The 12,970-nt window shown below is 42.3% G+C and overlaps 1 protein-coding gene across 12 annotated transcripts in view; it reads left to right on the top strand.

Annotated features, from left to right (window-relative positions):
- The window catches only part of LOC140466738 (pumilio homolog 2-like), a 127,734-nt gene that overhangs the window by 43,162 nt on the left and 71,602 nt on the right, over positions 1–12,970 (top strand). For all 12 annotated transcript variants that reach the window (XM_072562383.1, XM_072562281.1, XM_072562302.1 and 9 more), the window contains one exon: positions 10,999–11,104. In XM_072562383.1, coding sequence (XP_072418484.1) covers positions 10,999–11,104 — 106 coding nt within the window. The remainder of the gene's footprint in view (positions 1–10,998; positions 11,105–12,970) is intronic.

Below are 12,970 nucleotides of genomic sequence, written 5' to 3' on the forward strand. Positions count from 1 at the left end.
GAAGAATTTACTGGAGTTTTTTGAGTAAACAGGGCAGATAAATGGAAACCAGAAGACCTAATATAGGTATTTAGGTTTTTAAAAATAAATAAGATGTCCTGTGAAAGGTTTCTGTACAAGGTACAGGTTCCTGGTGTTGCTCATATTAACATTGAAGATTGGCTCATAGGAAACTCAGTCGGGATAACTGGATCATTTTAAGGTCAGCAAATTTCATAATGAGTGGAGTGTCTGAAGGGTAAGTGTTGGAGCCTCAACACACTGTGCAAATTGCAATAATGCAAGTTGGAAAAGATTTAGGACTTGGATGAAGGCACTAGCTGTATTGTAGCCAAATTTGTTGATGGAGTAAAGTAGGCAATCAAATTGTAAGGAGGAGGAGTGTAGAAGGAAATTGCCAAGGTAGATGGAGTACAAGTATAGGGAAATCTTATTAGACCTAAAACATTCATCTATAAGACCACCCCTACAATACTTGTACAGTTTGGGTTTCCTTCCTTAAAGAGCTATATACTTGCATTGGAAGCAGTTTAGAGAAGGTTCAGTAGTCCGATTCATGGTATGAAGGGATTGTGAGGAAAAGTTAAGCACTACTGACGTTTAGGCAAATGAGAGGAGACCTTTTTGAATGCATATAACTTTGAGGGAGGTTTGACAGGGCAGATACTGAATGAATGTTTCCCCTCCGGGGAGCCTTGCCCTAGGGAACATAGCTCAAAATGAATGTCTTCTCAGAGCTAGATTAGATTCCCTACAGTGTGGAAACAGGCCCTTTGTCCAAACAAGTCCACACCAACCATCCAAATAGTAACCCACCCAGACCCATTCTCCTACCCTATATTTACCCCTGACTATTGTCACCAACTTTGATTTTCAGGCCATATTGATGATCTGTGTTGAGCAATTAAAAATTTTATTCAGTTAAGTTAGGATGTTTGTAAAGAACCTGTTTGACAAGTCATCTGGATGCCAACAATTTTAGCTTCTGCTGAGTGAATTTCTATAGCAGATTGTTCAATTTTTGAAAGAAGTATGGCCAGTGCACAGGTTGCCTGAACCAAAAGTAGCTCATGGTAGGCAGGTGGTAATTGAGAAATTGTTGATAATTCAAAGTAATCACATATCGGAAGCCAAATGTCAATGGTTGCAAATACAATGGTGGCTCCTAATTTTTTGTTCCATGCATTAACTGAAGTTTCTAGGTCTTTCATTTCATGAAGTGAGAAGATTTTCCGTATAGTCTGACATGCTTGATTTGGTGGATTCGTTGTTGTGAAATGCTGCAAATGCTGGATATCTGAAATAATACAAACTGGGGAAAAATGTCAAGTTAGGTAGCACCTTTGGACATGGTTCTTGATTCTGAATTCTCACTCGAACTAGGATAATTTTAATATACAATATTTCAGCCTGCAGAAATTTACCAAATAGTGTGAAATTTTTATTCCTGTTATGTGGGTCCAGAAGCTAGCATATGTTGCCCATTCTGATTCCCCCTGAGAAGGCAGTGAGCCATCTTCTCGAACTGCTTTAGTACAGGTAGATGATGCTTTATCTGAAATGCTCGGGACCAGCTGTTTTTCAGAATTCAGAATTTTTTGAATTTGAGTAAGTGATAGTTTAATGGTGAATTTAAAAAAAATCTTATCGGAGGAGCAGGCTTCTAAGTAAAAACAGGCCTTGAGAGAGAATCCATGCCAGCTGGTGCTGGGCCGTGCCCCCCAAGTTACATTTGAGTGACATGCATCGAGTGGGTGTCGACTTGGGTTAATTGTTTGCATGCCAAACAACCTTGTTAATGAGAAAAAAACTTCCCAGAAAAAAACCATTGGGTTTCAGAGCTGTTCGGATAAAGATTCATCGATCTATACATCTAATGCAGGTACCCTCTATAAAGAAGGCAGTTTTAGATGGCAATATAATTCCAATTTGGGTTCAAATTTGGCTAAGAGGGGAACTTTCAGGCGGTTGTGTTCCCTTGGATCTGCTGTTACTCTAGGTAGTAGAGTTTGCATGTTTGGAAGGTGGGGTTGAAAAAAGCTTGGTGAATTGCTGCAGTGCATCATGTAGCTTATGTACACTGCTGCTACATTGCATCAGTGGTGGAGGGAGTGAATGATGAGTTGGTTGCCGATCAAAATAACTACTTTATCGCAAATGTTGTTGAGCTTCTTGGATGATGTTGCGGCTGCAGTCTTTTATGCAAGTGAACAGTATTCTGTTATTTTCTGATATGTGAGTGTGAACAAGCTTGGGGAGTCAGGAATTAAGTTATCCACCACGAAATTGCCAGCCTCTAACCTATTTTTATACTCATTAAACCCTGCTTTAGAACTGTCACTGGACCTGAAATGTTAAATCTGCTTTCTCTCCACAGATGCCAGACCTGCTGAGTTTTTTCCAGTAATTTTTTTTTATTTCCTGCATGCACAGTTATTTGTTCTTTTTAGCACTGTTTTGCCACCTGGAAAGGTTGATCTCAGTTACTGAAGTAGCAATCAAATCTGTCTTTTATCTACCATCTGCTCATTTCATATCATGGCGCTCCTAAGGAGGGCTGAACTTTGTACCTTCAAAGTCCTAATTCTTGCTGGACAGACATTTAGACACAACTGATAAAGCTAAATGTCTATTTTGAAATGTCATAGCATTTTCAATAGTGTCATTTGTGCCACCTGTGTGCTCTCCAGTTCATCTTTCCTATCCCATGATGTCTCCGTGTAATCCTAGATTCTAGAATTGAAGCGGGAGAGCCTGCTCTTTAGTGGACACACCATTGGCTTTGTAGTTTTGGTCAGGTGACTCAATTAGCATTTGTGTTTAACATGTCCTTTCCAGAGACCGTTCCCTCATCACTTGAACTCTCACAGGACTAAGATGCAGATTGGGTGGAGGTAGATGGTCTGGCCTGTTCTGACTTTTCCTGAAAGGAAACTTCTGGAGCGCCCTGTCTCTGGTTCCTCCACGCTGGATGCCTACCAACACTACAATGTCTCGTGAGGAATGGGCACCTGATGTCAGCTTAATGCCCCTCATCCCTCTGTTACTGTACCTTTGGTGTTGAGCATATGAGATCCTTGGAGCTGGAAGCTACAACCAGTCAATGAGGCAGCATGGTCCTATTGTTGTAATTCTGTAGCCTCTGTGTCAGGTTGCCCAGTACACCCAGAAAACCTACCTGCTGCTCCAGTGTTTACTTGTGCGCATCAGTGAAGTCACAGATGAGTAACACCATAGGGTCATGTCCTGCCTGGTCCCTGCAATCCCCCAAGTGCCAGCAACTAAGGGCAATTTTCCTGCAACTAGTTGTAGTGATGTGTTCACATGCAGGTGCCTCCTGACTCTTATCCTGCTAATGCACACACCGAGGTGCCAGTATGTGAGCTGGTGAGAGCTGTAGGAGGAGACCTTGTCTGAAGCAACCATGCTCTTTTCCTCATTGGTGGAAGAGGCAATGTGTTGTGGCATGGCCCTCTTCACTATGAAGACCATGCTAATGCCACACTGTCTGCATGGAGACAAAAGACAGTACATCACAAACAAGGGGTAGCAATTGTGGCATGTTAATAATGTTGGGGTTAAAGGGAGAGTAATCACAGCACTCAAGGGTGCTTCTTACTTGGTTTTAAAGACATGGATGGCAAGGGCCAAGATCTTCATTTCATGATGAGGACCCAAATATCTGGCACATCATTTGTTGCAACTCTTTCTGCCCTATAACAGGTGTGTTTTTCTGGAGAAGGGAGGGATTAAGGTGAAGGTTGTCAGTGCTGCTGCAGGTGGGTAAGATGATGTGTCCCAAATGAGTGAGTAGAAGATTCAGTGGCCATAGTGTTTGAAATGTGGAAAATTGGGCTGAATGTGAGTGATTGAGGGGGAAGATAGTGCATGTGCCTTGATTGGAGGTGGATGCAGTAGCAAAGATAGCATGAGGTAGCAAAGAGAAAGTGGTGACATTTAACCTGTTTGTGCAGGTGTTCCTCAGACCAGGCTGGCAGTGTCTGATGTCTTTGGTTCTGAGGGAAGAGGGCTGACTCCCTGTAAACCACCCTGTCCATCAGAAGCTCTAGCTCCCTATCTGCAATGCCAGATGCTTATTTCCCCTTGTCTGCCAGATCTGGGGAAAATGTCGCAAATGCTGTTGGGCAATCCAGACTGCCAGTCCTTAGTGCACAATGGCCTTTCAAATCGGCTAAACCTCAATGTGCAATGGCCCAATTTGACTAAAATTCTTACCAGGAATTCCTTCCGTGAATGAGGCAAATTAACCTTCTCTGAACTGCAAACAGAATTATGTTCCTTCAAATAAATATAAAATTATGCACACTACTCCAAATATGGTCTCACCAAACCCCTGTGCAACAGGAGCGAAATTTCCCTGTTTTATATTCCATTCTTGTAATAAAAGGCAGCATTACATTTCTTTTCTTAATCATTGTCTTTATCTGCATATTATCTTTGATTCATGTACCTAGATACCCAGATTCCTCTGCACCACTGAGTTTTGCAATCCATCTGAATTTAAATAATATGCCTGTTTTCCAGTTGTCATCTCAAAGTGACCAAGTTCATATTTTTCCATATATACTCCCATCTTCTAATTTCTTTGCCCACCTCACAGCCAACCTGTATTCCTGTACAGATTCTCGACCTTCTCTTGACAACTTGCTTTCCAAGTCATTGTTGTAGACCACAAACACTCGAGTGGCAAACACTGCTCTCTGCGGCACTCCTGGTTACTTGCCAACCTTGAAAAAACCATTTATTCCTGCTATCTGCTTTCTGTTAGCTAAACAGTTCTTTACTCATGCAAATATATTATCAATACATCATATGCTCTTCTATAATAGTCTGTGAAGAGGCACCTTATTGGTTGGTTGATGGATGGAATCAGCCCCCACCCCTTACTCCAAACTCACTTGATTGGTTGCTTATTAGTCCCTGTGGCATCTCTCAGATCCTGTTTTCACCAGATCATATCATCGACTTTTCCTGGATATCTGCTGAATGAATCCTGGGTAATCCAAGATGGAGGACGGGAAAAATTTCTGGCTGTAACAGCTGCTCCTTTTTTGAGGTATTTTAGGTGTTGGGAAGTGATTTCCTTCAATTCCAGGAGCAGCAATTACTGTTTTATATGCTGTTGCATTGTTTTGGAACTTCAGAAAAAAAAGTCAAAATAACAGCAGTTTTAAAAGGGAGAAGAACAGACAAAGGAAGCGCACGTGGTGAGGTCAGTGCGAGAGAGAGAGAGAAAAAGAAACGGATACCACCGTGAACCTGCACAGTTACTGCCTTTGCTGTTTGAATTCATGTATCGCTGAACATCAGAGTGCATCTGGGAAAATTAACAAACAGTGAAATTCACAACTGATCTCAGAGGAACTGTTTGGGCGATGTCACAGCACAGAAACAGATAAGTGAATTGTTTTTAGTGCGGTCTACAGAAAGTCTGCAGTAGTGAGTAGAGTTGGTTCTTTCTTGATTGTTTTTTTGAGATATGTCTCTTGATTAAACTTAAAGTATATGCCATAACTATTAATTTAACCTGGGGCATGTTTTGTAGAGGAATAAGACTGTGTTATTTTCTGGGTCTGTAGATTGTGAAGGAGCAAAAACGGCCTTTAGTAGAGTGATATGTGTTTCTTGTCAGATGTGGGAGTTTGAGAGTTTACTGGTTACTGCAGATTATTTCTGCAATAAATGCTGTTGGTTGCGAATCCTGTCAGATCGAATGGATTGGTTGGTGACACAGTTAGAAGCAATGAGGAATTTGCAATAGCAACGGTATGTGATGGATGGCAATTATAGGAAGGGAGGAAAGTCTCCGATACAGTCACAGATGGGTTAATTCCAGGTAAGGTAAGAGAGGTAGGCAGGTAGTGCAGGAGTCTTCTGTGGCTATCCCCATTTCAAACAAGTATGTTGTTTTGGAAAATGTAGGGGGTGATCGATTCACAGGGGGACAGTCAAGTTTCTGGTATTGAGACTGGCTCTCATGGAACAAGGGGTACGTCGGGTTCCAAGCGATCAATTAGGGGACTGTCTAGTCCAAGGCACAGACAGATGTTTCTGTGGCCATCAATGAAAAATCAGAATGGTCTGTTGCTTCCCTGGTGTCAGGATCAAGCATGTCTCAGAGAGGGTGCAGAATGTTTTTAAGGGGGAGGGGGGGCCAGCAAGAGGTCATTGTACACATTGGAGCCAATGACATAGGAAGGGAAAAGGTTGAGATGCTGAAGGGAGATTACAGAGAGTTAGGCAGGAATTTAAAAAGGAGGTCCACACGAGCAGTAATATCTGGATTACTCGTGGTGCTACGAGCAAGTGAGGGCAGGAATGGGAGGATAGAGCAGATGAATGCACAGCTGAGGAGCTGGTGTATGGGAGAAGGATTCACATTTCTGGATCATTGAAATATTTTTTGGGGTAGAAGTGACCTGTACAAGAAGGACGGATTGCACCTAAATTGGAAGGAGACTAATGTACTGGTAGGGAGATTTGCTAGAGTTGCTCGGGGGGATTTAAACTAGTAAGGTGGGGGTTTGGGGGGGGGGGGGGGGGGGGGGTGGGTGGGACGGGACCCAGGGAGATAGTGAGGAAAGATTTCAATCTGAGACTGGTACAGTTGAGAACAGAAGCGAGTCAAACAGTCAGGGCAGGCAGGGGCAAGGTCGGACTAATAAATTAAACTGCATTTATTTCAATGCATGGGGCCTAACGGGGAAGACAGATGAACTCGGGGCATGGTTCAGAAATGGGACTGGGATATCATAGCAATTACAGAAACATGGTTCAGGGATGGGCAGGACTGGCAGCTTAATGTTCCAGGATACAAATGCTGCAGGAAGGACAGAAATGGAGGCAAAAGAGGAAGTGGAGTGGCATTTTTGGTAAGGGATAGCATTACAGCTGTACTGAACGAGGATATTCCCGGAATACATCCAGGGCAGTTATTTGGGTGGAACTGAAATAAGAAAGGGATGATCACCTTATTGGGATTGTATTATAGACCCCCTAATAGTCAGAGGAAAATTGAGAAACAAACTTGTAAGGAGATCTCCGCTATCTGCAAGAATAATAGGGTAGTTATGGTAGGGGATTTTAACTTTCCAAACATCGACTGGGACTGCCATAGTGTTAAAGGTTTAGATGGAGAAGAATTTGTTTAAGTGTGCACAAGAAGGATTTCTGATTCAGTATATGGATGTATGTACTAGAGAAGATGAAAATCTTGACCTACTCCTGGAAAATAAGGCAGGGCAGATGACGGTGGGGGAGCACTTTGGCGCCAGCGACCATAATTCTATTAGTTTTAAAATGGTGATGGAAAAGGATAGACCAGATCTAAAAGTTGAAGTTCTAACTTGAAGGAGAAAGTGAGGACTGCAGACGCTGGAGATCAGAGCTGAAAATGTATTGCTGGAAAAGGGCAACAGGTCAGGCAGCATCCAAGGAGCAGGAGAATCGACGTTTCGGGCATGAGCCCTTCTTCAGGAATCTTCTAACTTGAAGCCCAATTTTGATGGTATTAGGCAAGAACATTCAAAAGCTGACTGGGGGCTGATGTTCGCAATTAAAAGGAGGCTGGATAATGGGAAGGTAATCAGAATTAATAATCAGAAATTAGATAATGAGAATCCAGAGAAAATATATTCCTGTTCGGGTGAAAGGAAAGGCTGGTAGGTTTTGGGAATGCTAGATGACTAAAGAAATTGAGGGTTTGGTTAAGCAAAAGAAGGAAGTCTATGTTAGGTATAGACAGCATAGATCAAGTGAATCATTAGGAAAGAGTAAAGGCAGTAGGAGTATGCTTCAGAGGGAAATCAGGACGGCGAAAAGGAGACATGAAATAGCTTTGGTAAATAGAGTTAAGGAGAGTCCAAAGGGTTTTTACAAATACATTAAGGACAAAATGGTAACTAAGGAGAGAATAGGGCCCCTCAAAGATCAGCAAGGTGGCCTTTGTATGGAGCCGCAGAAAATGGGGGGGGTACTAAATGAGTATTTTGCATCAGTATTTACTGTGGAAAAGGACATGGAAGAAATAGAATGTAGGGAAATAGATGCTGACACCTTGCAAAATGTCCATATTACAGAGGAGGAAGTGCTGGATGCCTTGAAACAGGTAAAGGTTGATAAATCCCCAGGACCTGATCAGGTGTACCCTAGTACTCTGGGAAGTTAAGGAAGTGATTGCTGGGCCTCTTGCTGAAATATTTGTAGCATCAGTAGTCACAGGTGAGGAGCTGGAAGACTGGAGGTTGGCTAACATGGTGCCACTGTTCAAGAAAGGTGGTAAGGAAAAGCCAGGAAACTATAGACCAATGAGCCTGACGTCAGTGATGGGCAAGTTGTTGAAGGGAATCCTGAGGGACAGGATATACATGTATTTGGAAAAGCAAAGACTGATTAGGGATAGTCAGTATGGCTTTGTGCATGGGCAATCATGTCTCTCAAACTTGATTGAGTTTTTTGACGAAGTAACAAAGAGGATTGATGAGGGGAGAGCGGTAGATGTGATATGTATGGATTTCAGTAAGACGTTCGACAAGGTTCCCCATGGGAGACTGGTTAGCAAGGTATTCTCTCGGAATACAGGGAGAACCAGCCATTTGGATACAGAACTGGCTCAAAGATAGAAGATAGAGGGTGGTGGTGGAGGGTTGTTTTTCAGACTGGAGGCCTGTGACCAGTGGAGTGCCACAAGGATTGGTGCTGGGTCCTCCAGTTTTTGTCATTTATATAAATGATTTGGATGCGAACATAAGAGGTACAGTTAGTAAGTTTGCAGATGACACCAAAAATGGAGGTGTAGTGGACAGTGAAGAAGGTTACCTCAGATAACAACAGGATCTTGACCAGATTGGCCAGTGTGCTGAGGAGTGGTAGATGGTGTTTAATTTAGATAAATGGGAGGCGCTGCATTTTGGGAAAGCAAATCTTAGCAGAACTTATACATTTAATGGTAAGGTCCTAGGGAGTGTTGCTGAACAAAGAGACCTTGGAGTGGAGGTTCATAGCTCCTTGAAAGTGGAGTCGCAGGTAGATAGGATAGTGATGAAGGCGTTTGCTTTGCTTTCCTTTATTAGTCAGAGTATTGAGTGCAGGAGTTGGGAGGTCATGTTGTGGCTGTACAGGATATTGGTTAGGCCACTGTTGGAATATTGCATGCAATTCTGGTCTCCTTCATATCGAAAAGATGCTGTGAAACTTGAAAGGGTTCAGAAAAGATTTACAAGGATGTTGCCAAAGTTGGAGGATTTGAGCAATAGGGAAGCCTGGAGCTTCAAAGGCTTGAGGGGTGACCTTATAGAGGTTTACAAAACTATGAGGGGCATGGATCGGATAAATAGAAAAGTCTTTTCCCTGGGGTGGGGGAGTTCCAGAACTAGAGGGCATAGGTTTAAGGTACGAGGGGAAAGATATAAAAGATACCTTAGGGGCAACGTTTTCATGCAGAGGGTGGTACATGTATGGATCAGGTGGTTGTCAGGTGTTAAAAGATGAAGGAGTGATGCTTCGAAAGCTAGTGCTTCCAAATACACCTGTTGGACTACAACCTGGTGTTGTGTGATTTTTAACTTTGTACACCCCGGTCCAACACTGGCGTCTCCAAATTAGCAATAATATGACCCTGGTATCCTTGGCTGAGGAAACAAAGTGCAAAAAGGCAATACATTTTCAGGTAGAGATGCTCTGAGCATCCAGCTGGAGTGTGTGTGTGTGTGTGTGCGCGCGCACTATGACACTGAGTAAAGAACCTGCAGGTGTGGCCTGGTCCAATCCCTGACCTGAGTGCATTGCCCTGAATATAAAGTGTCCATGGTTCGCAGTGCAGCACTGAAGTATGAATGGGAACTGTTAAGATGTGCCAAGAGAGTTCCTAGAGGCTGCCTCGTGTTAGATATCAATGTCTGTGGATGTGGGGTGCATATAGCTGGTATATCTAATGCCAGTGCCGGCTTCCAACGTGAAGATCACATGGAGCTAGCTGTCAGCTTAATTTGCGAGATGCTTTCATTGGTTTCCTTGTCAATTTTCATGACATCAAGCTTGTTTGTTAAGATAAAAAGCTAAATATTCATGAGATGAACTTTGGGTGTTAACAAGGCATTTAATAAGTAATAATTACTGTCAGATGGCAACTCTGCTGCTTGGTGAGAATGTCGTCATGCTGCTTGCGAAAAGCATAAAAGATTGAGTTGCTCAGAACGTTAAGTTGGGCCTTGCTGCAATTGTTGTTTGCCTCTGTCACGCATTTCGCTATACCCAAGCAGCTACTTTCCCGAAAAGATTCCGGCCTCTGTTATTTATTTTCTCGACAAACGTGAACAATTTAAAACATGCACGCTTGAGCATCGTAAATACGAGTACAGATTTTGCTTAACAAGTCTCCAGTGATATTCCATTGTACTTCCAGTAGCTGTATGGGACTCAAAAAAATTACTGGGCCCAGATTACCCCCGTCACTGCTACCACCACCCCAAAAGTACTATAAATTTGTTCGAAACGCAATAGTTATCGATTACATTTTGCCTTTCCTACTTCTCAGTGCTCAACTCTAGATGAATTGACATCTGGGAGAATATTTGTCAGCTAAAGGAGATGACAATCCTGTGGAGACATGAAACATAAATAAACATATGATAGCATTACCATTTTGTTAAAAATGTTCATCTTGCCACTTTGCAGCTTACTGCTTTGTTCCCTATTTCATAGCTTTGAAAATTGAAACTAAACCTCTGAGGAAATAATTAGAATTAACTGCTTTGAACCATGATAGCGGAGTGCAAAAGCAGTCCCAGTTCAACATGTCCTGCAGCCTTGATATCATTTTATAACAACACATCTGTATGAATAGTGACATCAACACCAAATGAAGTGTTAGATATTTTTTAACAAACACGTGCTTACCAAGCTCCTCCTATATAAAATGTTTCTCTATATTCACCAATTTAATGTGGTGGTTGTTAACTTGTTTTTTTTCCTTCTTAGCTTTTACCTGCTAAGAAATTCTGGGAGTCTGATGATCCAGCAAAGGAAGGCCAAAAAGGGATATTCCTTGGAGATGAATGGAGAGACACTGCATGGGGAGGAACTCGTAAGTGTCAATCTAACATTTTTTCTTGGTTAAAAAAAAATTTATGTTTTTGCCAAAGTCAATAACTGCAAAACAAAACCTGAAGGCAAAAGCTGGTCTCAGTAGTTTGGATACATTTTCTTAGTGTCTATGTGTTTACAATTTAGGTAGAATGTTGCTTAGTTTCATTAAAACTGAATTCTTATTTCTTGGTAAATATGCAAAAGCATTTTTAAAAAGTGTAATTCTATCTGGATTATATTCTATGCTTTATGATAAAACTAGTCAAGTCGGTGTAACAATTATTGCTTATGTTTCAAATGTGTAATTATTGTTATCTATATAGTTGTTACAGAATAGCCTTTGTGAAGACAAACCACATTGGTTTCCTGACCATTTTGTCTTTACCTTTATGATGATAGCGCTTAAAAATCATGAACATACTTCCTCTTATAAAGTAATAATCAATTTGCAAAACATATAGCACTTATCAGCTGGATGCGAATTGATCAACAGTTAGTCATCGAGATGCACAACACAGAAACAGGTCCTTCAGTCCAACTTGTTCAGGCCAGTCAGTTATCCTAAATTAATCTCGTCCCATTTGCAAACATTTGGCCTATTTTGCTCTAAACCCTTTCTATTTGGACACTTTGGAGAACATGCAGAGAAGGTTTCAGAGGATGTTGCCTGGTATGGAAGGTGCAAGCTATGAAGAGAGTTTGGGTAGGTTAGGATTGTTTTCATTAGGAAAAAGGAGATTGAGGTCAACAAAGTCATGAAGGGTATAGATTAGATTAGATTACTTAGTGTGGAAACAGGCCCTTCGGCCCAACAAGTCCACACCGCCCCGCCGAAGCGCAACCCATCCATACCCCTACATCTACCCCTTACCTAACACTATGGGCAATTTAGCATGGCCAATTCACCTGACCTGCACATCTTTGGACTGTGGGAGGAAACCGGAGCACCCGGAGGAAACCCAGGCAGACACGGGGAGAACGTGCAAACTCCACACAGTCAGTCGCCTGAGGCAGGAATTGAACCCGGGTCTCTGGCGCTGTGAGGCAGCAGTGCTAACCACTGTGCCACCGTGCCGCCTACGGTAGATATTTCCCATGGTGAGGGATTCAATAATGAGAGGTCACACGTTCAAGGTGAGAGGAGAAATGTTTAAGGGGGATGTACGCAGCAAGTACTTTACACAGAGGGTGGTAAGTGCCTGGAACATGTTGCCAGTAGAGGCAGGCACAGTAGATTCCTTTAAGGTGCATGTGGACAGATGCATGAGTAGGTGGGGAGCAGAGGGATGCAGATGTTTATGAATTCAGATGCATGTTTAGACAGTGGATTTGAATCGGCTCAGGCTTGGAGGGCCAAAAGGCCTGTTCCTGGGCTGTAAACTTACTTTGTTCTATTCATGTACCATTCAGATTCCTCTTAAATATTGTAATTGTCCCAGCCTCCTCCACCTCTGGTAGCTCATTCCATACACTCCCCACACTCCATGTGAAAAAATTGTCCCTTAAGTCTCTTTTAAATCTTTCCCCCCTCACCTTAAACCTATGCCGCCTAGTTTTGGGTTCCCCTACCCCTGGGAAAAGACCTTGGCTATCCACCCTATCTGCTTTTACTCTCAATAGCAATTTCTAAATTATGCACATTATCTCAATTTCACCAGATTGTTACATACCAAACATTTAAAATACAGTGCAGCAGGTGATGGAGATTTTACAGAGCTTCAAAGACCCAGTTTTATACAGCCAATGAAACAAGCTTATTGTCTGATCTGATTTACAGGGAGTTGTCTCAATATTGACTTTGAGTTCTGGACATTCAGCTCTTTAATACATCATCTAAGTATTGAAGCACCTTTTTCAGAACTCA

The sequence above is a fragment of the Chiloscyllium punctatum genome, chromosome 3 (genome assembly GCF_047496795.1).
Source record: "Chiloscyllium punctatum isolate Juve2018m chromosome 3, sChiPun1.3, whole genome shotgun sequence".
Taxonomy (NCBI): domain Eukaryota; kingdom Metazoa; phylum Chordata; class Chondrichthyes; order Orectolobiformes; family Hemiscylliidae; genus Chiloscyllium; species Chiloscyllium punctatum.